This window comes from Typopeltis vanoorti, chromosome 14 (genome assembly GCF_054136105.1).
Source record: "Typopeltis vanoorti isolate ZY-2024b chromosome 14, IOZ_Tvanoo_1.0, whole genome shotgun sequence".
NCBI classification, from domain to species: domain Eukaryota; kingdom Metazoa; phylum Arthropoda; class Arachnida; order Uropygi; family Thelyphonidae; genus Typopeltis; species Typopeltis vanoorti.
The window spans coordinates 26,891,572-26,905,012 of NC_143562.1; the positions used below are offsets into that span (position 1 = coordinate 26,891,572).

The following is a 13,441-nucleotide window of genomic DNA, read 5'->3' on the forward strand; positions in this document are numbered from 1 at the left end:
ACATGTGCGCGTCTCTCGAAATTGGTCACGTATTTACCTGCGGACATGCTGAGGTCATTCTTCATGCATGCTTGGAATTCTTTATCCATGGCAACTGTGGTCATATATTGATCTCTGGATATTATGATGTCATTCTTCACGCATCTTTAGAATTTTCCATTTATGGCAATTCTCAGAAATCTTCACTAACTTTAGCATTAATGTTACATTTAACATTACTTAATAGCCTTACTTGATAACATCACGTGTCACATTATTTTAACAAAGGTTTAATACAATAATATTATAGAAAAGATTATTTCAGTCAAAAACAATTTTCTGAGTACATTCTCCTGGAAAAAAAAAAAAAAAAAACTGAACATAAGTTACGAAGTCACTTATCATGAGAGATTTTACATAGGTTCTTTGTCATATTCTTTTAAATATCGTACCTCAGGTATAAGTCTTCATCTGGTGATGGTGATTTGTTTCATAGTCTTCTAGATTTCTAATCTGAATTCCTCAATTTTTTTTTAAGGTAATTAAATCTCCTTAGTTGTTAGTGAATATTTAAGTTTGCAGTTTATATCTTAAGTATTACACTACATCTGAAAACCTGAGTTATTTGTATTTTCAGTTTCTTTAGTTTTTTTTCTCTGCACAATATTTTACCAGATAAATGTTTCTTGTCTTATAAGTTTGCTATGAGTCCACTGGACAGTTAGTTTTCATTATAGTAATTTTTTCAGGACAGTACCTATACTGTCAGTTGGGTTAGGAAATTTTTCATTTGTGCACTGATACTATAGGGCTTGCCAGAATATTTTTGGTAGTTTGCTATAATTAGTAGGCTTACTATAACAGTGTTTGCTGTAGTCAGTTTGACAACCTTACACGAATATTACATGAACACTGCATTTGTAAAATTTGAAGTACCTTTATTGTGGTTAATTCAAAATTTCCTTATGAATTGAAATTCATTTTTCAGTGAAACCCTACATGAGAGTTCAGCTAGTGAAATGAATGTTAATGTTGTGCAACCAAGTAATGGTAATTTGCATGAGTGTATGGAACCACAGATAAGAGCCAGAGGATCTTCTTTTACAAATGGAGAAAGGCATCCAGAGACAATGGTCAGTACAGAGATTTCTTCTAATGTCAGTAGGCAAAATTCAACAGGTGTGTAATATTCTTATATTGCTAGTAATAAAATTATGTTTTCAGTATAAGTAAGTTTAAGGAATTCTAATGGACATTATTGGGAAAAAACCTTCATGTCATTCCACAAGAAATGAAGAGATTTAATTTTATGACCAATGTTCATTTATTTTGCAGTATATTGCTTATTGGTTTAATAGTTCCAGTATTTCATTTATTACAGACATCATCTGGGATACACTATAAAAATTGTAATCACAAATACAAAAACACAAATAACTGGAAAAGTGTTAAACCAGAAGTCTTCAAGTTCTAAGAGGTGGCATCCTCTATAGATGCTGGTAGCTATCCTTGACTGTTGTGCTAGATGTCTAAGAATTATTGCTTCTTAAATCTTAGGAAGTTTCTATTTGTTTGAACTTTGTGTTTAATTATTTCATTGTGCTGTTTTCATTCCATTAAACCTAAAGATGAGCTTAAACTGATACCTAAGCCTAAACATGCTTCCAAAGTTAGCAAGTTTCTCTTCAGTGTCCAATCTTGCTACTAATGTACACTCTCGTATCTAGGATTACTATTTTGAAAGGGGAAAAAAAAAATTGAAATGTCTGGAAAACGTAAAACTTGTTAAAAAAAAACCTTTTGAATCAAATTCAGTGCCAAAGAAGATTAACATGGTTCTGGAATGCTAGTCACAGGATTGCAATAAAGTAGTTTTTAGTGATGAGCCCAAGACTGACATTTGATGGACATATCTTCATTTATCATATGGCTAATGAAAAGACCAGAGGATAGGAGTAAATTTCTTGAGTTATATTAGTGTTGATTTATACTAATTCTGAAGATGCACTATGAATTCATGTTGAGGCCCTGTTAGTGCAAAAAGGTGAAAGTATATTTTGGAAAGATGCTCTCCATCTTCTAGACATTTTCAACAGGAACTTTATTTGACATAATGCATTTTCAACATATGGCTAGAACAGCATTTCAGCACATGACCTTATCAGTTAACTTGACAAAGTTAAGGCAGTGCAAGTTTCACATCATAATTTGACTAATATGTGTGAAATCGCTAGTAAAATATTTCTGCCGAAAGTTTTTTTTTCACTTTGTTATACCATAAATTAAAGATGCCAAGAAATTATATTCTTGGTTTCATCCTTTATCCAAGTATGTAATGTGTGTGAAGTAACCTCATGACCAGGCTACTTGTATATAGAGGCTAATGACCTCACATCAATTTCCTTAGTATCCCATAATGCAATTCCCATATCCTTACATGTACAATTGAGGTCCCATCAGTGGGAGACATGCAGAACTCATGCTTCCATGTATGAGTAGTCAAAAGGTGTCGTACCTTATTACTATAATACTCTAGATTAGAGATAGATGTTGAAAGTTTTTCATTTGGTTATGCTATAAATTAAAGATGCCAAGAAATTATATTCTTGGTTTCGTTCAGTGTCATTAAGTTACTTCAAGATCAAACTTTTTTTTTGCTTACACCTGGATAAAGGATGAAACCAAGAATATAATTTCTTAGCATCTTTAAAATTTATAGTATAACCAAGTTTAAAAAAAAAAAAAAAAAAAAAAAAAAAAAACTTTCAAAATTTTTCTCTATAATCCAGAGTATTATAGTAATAAGGTATGACACCTTTTGACTACTTGTATATGAAAATATGGCTTCTGCATTACTTCAGCCTTGGTATTACACTTCTGAGTAGTGACCCTTCCCATAATACATAGTATTATACATGTACATAAGGATATGTGCATTGCATTATGGGATAGTACTAAAGCAATTGATGGGTCATTAGCCTCTATGTATAAGTAGCCTAGTCGTGAAGTTACTTCACACTTAAACTTTGTTTGTTTACATTTGGATAAAGGATGGAACCAAGAATATAATTTCTTTAATTTATAAAATCTGTATGAAGGCTTGTATAGCTGTGACTTATGATTGCTATTAAAGGAATATGCGAGTGTTATTTGTAAAACATTAGTGCATGTCTAAGCTGCTGTAAGAGGAAAAAATGGTGAACTTATAAAAAAATAGAGATGCAATAATCAAAAGAATTCAGGAATTTTATACTGAACTCTATGAAGACAAAGACCGTGACATCCAAGAATCATCTATGGATTACTCAAGTGAGGAAGAACATGATGCCCCTGAGATTTTACAAGGTGAAGTAGAAATGGCACTGCGAGGAATGAAGAATGGAAAGGCCCCAGGAGAAGATGGAATTATGGTAGACTTCTTAAAACTAGGAGGAAGCCCTGTCATCAAACGGCTGACTAAACTCTTTAATAAATGCCTAAAACAGGGAAAAATTCCAAAAAATTGGAACAATTCACTTTTAATATTAATTTTTAAAAAAGGCAATAAGGAAGAAATTAAAAACTACAGACCTACAAGCATACTCCCCCACCATATATAAAGTTTTCACAAAAATGATAAATAATAGAATAAAATCTAAACTAGAGGGAATGCAATCCTGTGAACAAGCTGGATTTAGAAAGAATTACAATACTTTGGACCATATTCACACATTAAGAGCTCATTGAAAAATCATTTGAATACAATAAACCCTTATGTCTGGCCTATATAGATTACGAAAAAACATTTGATTCGGTTAAAACATCTGCAACACCAAAAGCACTCGAAACCCAGGGAACTGAGAAACTATATATTGAAACACTAAAACATATTTACAATAATGCAACTTCTGTAATTAAATTATATAAAAACAGTGAAAAGTTCCCAATACAAAAAAGCATCTGGCAAGGTGACACCATATCTCCCAAATTATTTACAGCTGCACTAGAGGAAGTCTTTAGAAGCCTTGATTGGGAAACAAAAGGAATAAACATAAATGGAGAAAGGCTGCATTATTTGAAATTTGCAGATGATATTGTCCTCATAGCAGATAATCTTGAAGATCTGGAAGAAAGGCTAAATCAGCTAAATGAAGCCTCCAAAGTAATTGGATTAAAAATAAATAGAGAAAAATCAAAAATAATGATGAATAAATATATTAACTATAGAACTGTCAAAGTTGAAAACCATGAAATAGAACAAGTTATTTCATATATATATTTGGGCCAATTGTTATCCTTTGAGGAGTGCCAAAGAAAAGAGATTGAATGAAGAATTCACCTTGGATGGCTTATGGGAAAAATGAGAGACATATTCAGAAATGACATCTGACATCCCTATGATTCTAAAAAGGAAACCTTTTGACCAGTGCATACTTCCTGTCCTAACATATGGAGGAGAAACATGGACTTTAACAGAAGCCCTAAACAAAAAGCTGAGAACAACACAACATCGCATGGAAAGAAGTATGCTAAAAAATAACATTAAGAGATAGGAAGACAAATACCTGGATAAGATCTCAAACAGGTGTATGGATATTGTAAAATACATTAAACAGGCTAAGTGGAGATGGGCTGGCCATATTGCCAGATGAAGTGACGGAAGATGGACTAAAAAAACAACAGAGTGGAGATCAATGGATGGAGGAAGACTGAGAAGAAGGTGGAGGGATGAACTGGAACAAATTGCTGGAGTGAGATGGATGGGAGAGGCAGAAAACCGAGCGATCTGGAAAATCACGAGGGAGACCTTCGTCCAGCAGTGGACAGAACCAAAAGGTAGAAGTGCATGTCTAAACGCATCCACTAATGTTTTACATGCTTGTTGCACTTAATTTTTATTTCAAAAACCCATGTAGTTAATTGAAGAAGCTATGCATGTTTTTTTGTTTCTGAATGTCAAACATTATTGAATACAGTTGGAAAAGCTTTATTATTATTATCAGGGTCGAGGTGAGAAACTACACTGAGCATCAATCAGATAAGTGTAGGGGTTGAAATAATATCTGATGAATGAATCAGTTTTAGACAGAATTTACTGAAATATAGGTTTGCAATATGTTGCTATTGTACTTAACTTTTATAACTGTTTAAAGAAAGTCTCTGTAAACACAATTTTGCTAAACAGTACTGCTCACAATACTGTCCGACCACAGAAGTGAGAGCCGTCATTGGCAGACTGCCAAGAAGAGTCGATTCATGTTGAAAGGGAGAAAGAATTAAGGTGATGTATGAATTGGTCACAACACGCGAAATCACGTGCTTTATACGTAAAATTTTCCAACTGTTATACGAGCAAAATAGTTACCACTTTAAAAACTACAATGATCATAAAAGAGAAGTTAATTTTCCCATGTGTAATAATAAACACTCATCTCACAATACGGATTCTCCTTTTTTTGACATGCACAGAAGTGTCGAAGGGTCTTGCATCTGTGGGCGTACAGTACTTGGATTAACCAAAAAATCATAACTCCTAATTTAAAGGAGCTTGTCATTCAATGGCTGTCACCTCAAAGATATGATTCAGATTTAAGTTGCATCCATAAACGATTCATTGAACACATCACTTGGCTAGCTAGTAAATGATCACAGCATAACATTTTTGCAAGCTTTTATAAGAATTAATGATAAATAACGATGACAAATTTTAGAACCTAGTAAAGTTTTTTCTCTTCACTGTCTAAAGAAGTTACAGATTATTACTTGCGTTGGCACTAGTGCTGATGACTTGAATGCAATTAGGAAAACTTTCTTGGGGGGGGGGATGAAAAACTAGGGGTTGAAATAAATATCTGATGAATGAAATCACTTTTGATCCTCAGACAATTATTTCATAGTGGAATGAAATTTTTTTGTAAATATATTTTTATAAATATATATATAAATATATTTCCATCCTATTCAAACAATTGATGTTTAGGTTCTAGGATATAATCTTTACCGACCAATCAGTATCTCAGAAGTGGTGGTGAAGATTTTGGAAAAATTGGCTAGGACTCTCATTGAGAAATGGGTTGACAGCGAATTTCTACTTTGCAATGAAACAACATTGGTTTACTAAGGGAAGGTCATGTTTTAGCAACTTGCTCACATTCTATAATCATGTTACCATTGAACTAGACAAGGGGAATGGACACACCATGATACTTTTGGATTTTGCTAAGGCTTTTCACAGAATACAGTATGGAAGACTTGCATAAATTAGATAATATGGGTTTGGATTTTAAAATATTAGCATGGATAAGGGGATGGCTGAACTAACAGATATCAAAAAGTAGTATTTAGGGGATGTGAGCCTACAAGATTTAAGTTAACTGGTGGTGTACCATTAGGATCAGTCCTTGGTTCACTGTTATTCAATCTATACTTAATGATATTAGGAGGGATTTGACAGGTGGCATAACAGCTGGTGATGATGATGCAAAGATAGGTAGGGTAATCAGGAATGCTGCTAATATGCAGTAGTTGCAAAATGATTGGAATAGGCTGGAATTGTGGGTATGGGAAAATTAATGTTAGTTCAATGTCAGAAGATGCAAAGTCATGCACTTGAGCATGATTAGATGCCCATTGCCTTGTTATATTCGTAGGATTATGCTAGAAGAAACTGATTAGGCTAGGGATCTTGGAGTGTTAGTAGATAGCAAGTTGAAGTTCAGAGACCATGTAGCAAAGATTGCAAATACAACTCAAAAGATAATTGCAATGGTGAAATGAACTTTGATATGTGAAGATAAGGCTCTTATTTTGCCTCTTTACAAGGCCTTGATAAGACCTCGCTTGGACTATTGTGCGCGGTCTGGTTTCCATTGTGATTCTGATATAGTGGAGAGAGCAAGTGACTGATAAAAATATCAGAATTGTGGAATACTTACTGATTATGAAGACAGATTGAGAATTTGTAGACTGCAGATGCTAGCAAACAGGATATGATTGAGACTTACAAACTTCTGAAAGGGTCATACAGGATTTCAGTTGATGGAATTTTTCAATTTATGGAGGGTGAGGAAAGGATGAGAGGGCATCCTTGGAAGCTAAGAATGAAGGCCACCAAGAAGGGTGTGAGGGCTAGATTTTCTCTCTCAGAGGGTGGTGTACGATTGGAATGGATTGCCATTGGATGTTGTGAGTGCAAGCAGTGTGAATGAATTGAATAAGTATGATAGATGGTGGTATGTGGTCTCCCTGAATGAATCCTGATTCTCTGGAGGTTTCTCTTAATAATAATATCTTCTCTATAAATAAAGCTTTTATTTTATTTCAATTTTGTATTTAAATAAATTTAAATTATCAGTATACTTTTCCTTTTTAATAGTAAAGACTTTTTTTTTTTTTTTTTTTTTTTGCATCATATATTTTTTTCACTATCGTAATTCTTAAATAATCCTGATACTCAAATAAATATACAGGTTGATCAAAATTAAATTATCCCTGTTTAAGACCTTGTGGAGCACCATCCAGTGACCCAAATGCTGCAAAAGTTTGTAAGAATATATTGTGCATCATGCAGAAGTGATATCTGAGGGGGGGTGAGGAAGTAGTTTGAAATCCCCCCCCCCCCCCCCCCAAAGAGGTTTTAAAAAGATGGACAGAATTTTTCCCTTCATTCTGGTTGTTAATACCATCCACAGTGATGGCACTAACCTTATACCAATGTGTTTTGCTCGTGAAGCTTTACTACCTAAACAATTGCAAAGCTGTTACTGTGCTCTGCGAATTTCATTGCCTGAAAACATGTTGCCAAAGTCCACTATCTCCATGTGCTCTACGACAAATGATTAGTCATTTAGAAGAAATGGGATCATTGGAAGTTAGACCTGGCAGAGGTCGCAAACCAATCAGTTTACAATAAGTGAGTGAAGTTGCTACTGCTGTTGTGGCCTGAAATGCAGAATCTTCTGTAGAATTTTCCAGACAGTTGTGTAAGGCACATCCATGTGTCTTGATACAGCAGGTGCACTTAGTTACTGAAGTGCACCGGCTGTATCAAGACATATGGATGTGCCTTACACAACTGTCTGGAAAATTCTACAGAAGATTCTGCATTTCTATCCATTCAATATGATCCTGACCGAGGATTGTGCCTGCAAGACTTGAAAGTCAACTGAAATTCACTTTAACATTGTTTAAGTGGAGTTGCATGGCTGTCGATGATTTTGTGGGGAGATGAGGCTCACGTTCACTTGAACAGAGCAAAACCAATGTGTTTTGCTCGTGAAGCTTTACTACCTAAACAATTGCAAAGCTGTTACTGCGCTCTGCGAATTTCATTGCCTGAAAAAATGTTGCCAAAGTCCACTATCTCCATGTGCTCTACGACAAATTATTAGTCATTTAGAAGAAATGGGATAATTGGGAGTTAGACCTGGCAGAGGTCGCAAACCAATCAGTTTACAATAAGTGAGTGAAGTTGCTACTGCTGTTGTGGCCTGAAATGCAGAATCTTCTGTAGAATTTTCCAGACAGTTGTGTAAGGCACATCCATGTGTCTTGATATAGCAGGTGCACTTCAGTAACTAAGTGCACCTGCTGTATCAAGACACATGGATGTGCCTTACACAACTGTCTGGAAAATTCTACAGAAGATTCTGCATTTCTATCCATTCAATATGATCCTGACCGAGGATTGTGCCTGCAAGACTTGAAAGTCAACTGAAATTCACTTTAACATTGTTTAAGTGGAGTTGCATGGCTATCGATGATTTTGTGGGGAGATGAGGCTCACATTCACTTGAACAGAGCTGTGAATCCACAATTGCCAGATATGGGCTATGCACAATGTGCATGCAATTCAACAAATTCCTTTGCATTCACCCATAGTTACTGTCTGGTGCGGGTTTACAGCTCATTGGACCATTCTTCTTTAAGGACATTCTCCAGTCGTGTCCTGTGACCTACGCAGTTACTGCTGAGAGGTATTGCCATATTATGAACAATTTTGTTGTGCTACAGTGCCTGTGCATGGATTCAGTGATTTTCATGCAGGATGGGGTCTGTCTACACATTGGTAAGTTTGTGCAGGAGGTTCTTTGAGAACATTTCATGGAAGCCAGAGTGATCAGCCATGTATTTCTCACTGCATGGCCACCTTGTTCACCTGATCTGACCTCCTGGTTCTGTGGATTTCTCAAATATAGGGTTTATCAGGATCACCTGACAACTTGCCAGCACTGAAAGACAGCATAACATAGCATGTGTGCAAGTCCTGACCAGCTGCATGTGCAAAGGATTCAATTTGTGGCATACTGGAAAGGGCAGCACATTGAACAGTACAGCCTGTGAATGCATAATGGAAGTGAATAAAAATGTGTTGTTCTTACTATCACTTTTCTTCTCCTTGCATACACAGAAAAATTACATCTACATTTGGTACACCATATAGTGCCCTTGGTGGTGAATTTTGGAACTACTTTGTTTCTGAGATATCACTTCTGCTTCATGCATAATGTATTCCTGCAAAGTTTTTAGGCATTTGGATCACTGGGTTGCAGTGATTCCAAATGACTAAAAACTTTTCCAGAAGGCTTTAAACAGGGATACTTTAATTTAGATCACCTTGTGTATTGCATTGATATAAATAAAAATATATGTTTGTGTTATTTAAATTAAGGGGATATTAAATCCCACATTGTTTTAAAACCAAATAAGAAACTCAAAGATTGGAATCGGAGAGTTTCATGCCGAAATAGTATAATAAACTATAAAAGTATCGGTGAATACTAGCGTGAGCTAATGCAAGTAGTCCTAGTGCATAGTACAATCTCGGGCAACTCGCAGCAAAGGAGGCAAGTTCTGATCGCTATTCTTGGTATTTTCCATAACGTAAAAACACATTTCCTAGGAAATGTATGCTGTTATTACATTATGGTGGGAGGTCATTACCCAGACCGGTTTCATCCTTTTTTTTTTTTTTTTTGAGGCTTCATCAGTGAGTAGCTAGACCAAATAGATACCAAAGGGTATAGCGAAAAGAACTTGTATACTCTGCTATACGAGTTGTCAAAAAGGTGCAACATTAAGTTACTTAAATATAAAGAGCCAATAGGCTTCATTTCGGGGATATAAACATTATTTAAATTAAGGGGATATTAAATCCCACATTGTTTAAAAACCGAATAAGAAACTAAAAGATTGGAATCGAAGAGTTTCATACCGAATATAGTAAACTATAAAAGTATTGGCGATTACTAGTGTGAGCTAATGCAAGTTTGTGTTTTTAAGATGGAGTGAAATTTTTTGCTCTGACTCATATCTTCAGAGGAATAAGTAAATTGTTCTAATCTGAATAGATAGAAATTTTTTTTTATAATGATGAAACTGTTATTTTTGACCACAATAACTATTTTTTATTTATTCGTATGGAGTTTCCTCCCTTTTTCTCCCCCGTCCCTATTGGGGCGAGTTGAGCCTCCTCATGGAGGGTTAAGTATTTATGGCTGTAGATCCGTGTGTGTGTGTGTTCACGGGGCCGGTTTGCCTGCTTGCGGGATGAAAAACACCAGATAAACTGGCAGAAAAACCCTACTGCCCACGCCCAAGACCGGCTAACTTGGCTATAGCTGAGGAAGATCTTCAAATTTCTCACGTCTTCGACGGGAATCGAACCCGGGACACTCCTTCCCCAGTCATATGGTTGCGAAGCGCACAGCCACTATGCTAACCGCACGGACACAAGAACTATAGGAAAGATAGACTTCTGTTTGGGTTTGTAGGTCAGATTTATTTCAAACTGAATTATACCAACTAGTTCCGCCAACTATAGCTGTTGGCTTCGTTAGGGTAAAAGATATATGGATGTAAGACCACTTAAAAGCTAAAACTGTTACACTAAAACTGTAAAGGAACCAAATATAATTGCATTTTTACAAAAAACAGAAGAATGCGTAAATCACAAGCATAGAATAGAGCGTGTATGATCTCACTTGTTATATAGGAACGGAACGTTCTATAATTTGTAGCAGAATTTAATTCTGGCAAGTTTAAAGATCTAATGAGAATCTTCCAGATCTCAGACAGAATTAATCCTTGGTTCCTATTTAGGTTTTGTTTTCAGCGAATAAATGTTGTGGCTTCTTTTATCATTCGTGATCGGAAATCCTCCTCTAAGTAGGGCATGGAGCTTTTGTCCCATTCTATGGTATGATTTACCCCCTCCCCCCCACACACAAAGACAACCTGAAGATATATGTTATAATTCCACTATCATAATTCTGTATAGGGGGGACAGTTTCCAATAAGATTGCCAGCCTCCTCAAGCCACATGGAATACGAGTGGCTTTTAAACCTTCAAAGACCATTCGCCAATTCTTAAGATTTCCCAAAGACAGTCATCCTTTTTACAAATATGCCGGAGTCTACAATATCCCCTGCTCGTGCAGCTTGAACTACATTGGCCAGACTTCTAGAAGTTTTGGAATCAGGAAAAAGGAACACATAAGAAATGTAAACAATAATAGAGAAGACAAATCGGGGTTAGCCTTTCATTTCTCTAGGACAAACCATACCATAGAATGGGACGAAAGCTCCATGCCCTACTTAGAGGAGGATTTCCGCTCCCGAATGATAAAAGAAGCCACAACAGTTATTCGTTCAAAACAAAACCTAAATAGAAACCAAGGATTAATTCTGCCTGAGATCTGGAAGACCCTCATTAGATCTTTAAACTTGCCAGAATTAAATTTTGCTACAAATTATAGAACGTTCCTACATAACAAGTGAGATCATACACGCTCTGTGTGTGATGTACGCGTTCTTCTGTTTTTTGTAAAAATGCAATTATATTTGGTTCATTTACAGTTTTAGCTTTTAAGTGGTCTTATATCTATATATCTTTTACCATGACAAAGCCAACAGCAATAGTTGGCAAAACTAGTTGGGATAACTCAGTTTGAAATAAATCTGACCTACAAACCCAAATAGAAGTCTATCTTTCAGATAGAAATTTTTTTTTTTTTTTTTTTTAATCTGGAAATATTAATTCATGGAATTAGGGGGGGGGGGTTCCTTTTGAATTGTTCTGAGAGGAACATTTTATTTTGGTTGAAAACCATTTCAACCCCTGGGTATGTGTTATTCAAGAAAATAGTATACACACACAACTCACTTTTTAATGAAATTCCTGTTAGTATTGAAAAACTTTGATCACTGTTTTGGGTTCCTTTTGGTTGCTGTCTGGGTATTAAGAACTTTCTGATTTGGCTAACCTATGCAATTGTTGCTAACTTAACTGTATTCTAATGTTTTTTTTTGTTTTTTTGTCATTATAGATAGCACAACTGAAGAGTTCAGTTCATTGACAGACCATCGTCTCTGTAAGATATGCATGGACAGAGAAGTGGGTATCGTTTTCTTACCATGTGGCCATCTTCTTTCTTGTCCTGTTTGTGCTACAGCATTAAAAGACTGTCCTCTCTGCAGAAAAACCATCAAGGGCACTGTCCGTACCTATTTACCATAATATTTAGAACTGAAAACATTCAACTCGCTGTGCAGCTATACTATTCATTTGCAAAGTTTTAAGTTTAATATATTATTTAGACAAAACAATTTGCTGTGTTAGTAGAATGAATATAAAAGTTTTTTTAAATCTCTAATCAGAATTAGAGGATATTAATTTTATATAGTTCAGGATATTAGAGCTATAATTGAAGACTATACTGCTTATTAAATTTAATGTGAATGTTTAGTGTATATAATCTGTATATGTTTGTAAATTTGTTACAAAACTATCATATTTTGACTGGTTTCATTAGCGGTAATAAATGCATAAATAAATCGGCACCATCTGTCATTTTGAGCAATTTACCAATAATTAATTTATTGAACAGCGTGAGATTGACAGTTCAGCACCATCTGTCATTTTGAGTAGCATCAGACTGACTTGATTAAAATCATTTTAATCAAATCAGATTAAAATTACAGTAATTGGAGCATTATTCATTTGTATCTCAATCTGAAATGTTTAATAGAGGATTGATTTTAGTGTTGATTCAAAATTTAATATTTTTCACTTCTTGCAATAGAAATTAGTGTATTTTTGGAAAATCTCGGATAACTAAAAAAAATTATGTTGATTACAGTTGAGAATATCAAACATTTTGGACAGCTATCAGAAAAACCAGTGTACAGTGCTAGCATTTGTACTAAATCAATTTTCAAAGATTTTTGGGGTATTTTTAGGAAATAATCAGTCAGTTATTCTCTAGATATATCACAAAACTGCAGGTTTTATACAGTAAGTTTATGTATTTTGTTTATATATATATATATATATATATATATATATTAAACTCTCCATCACACAAAAGGTTGCATAAAATTTGCAAATTAGTACTGTGTGTGTGTGGGCAAGTGGTTAAGAAGAGAAAAGAAACTTACTGATGCTCTTGAACAGTTGGCAGTTGTTCCTCATTATGTAAGGAAG

The 13,441-nt window shown here is 35.0% G+C and overlaps 1 protein-coding gene across 3 annotated transcripts in view; it reads left to right on the top strand.

The window, feature by feature from the left end:
• LOC150099322 (putative inhibitor of apoptosis) overlaps positions 1-12,798 on the top strand; it is a 122,533-nt gene extending 109,735 nt beyond the window's left edge. For all 3 annotated transcript variants that reach the window (XM_090404472.1, XM_090404471.1, XM_090404473.1), the window contains 2 exons: positions 968-1,158; positions 12,285-12,798. In XM_090404472.1, the coding sequence (XP_090260598.1) occupies positions 968-1,158; positions 12,285-12,475 (382 nt within the window). In that variant the 3' untranslated portion in view covers positions 12,476-12,798. The remainder of the gene's footprint in view (positions 1-967; positions 1,159-12,284) is intronic.
• The last annotated feature ends 643 nt before the right edge of the window (positions 12,799-13,441 follow it).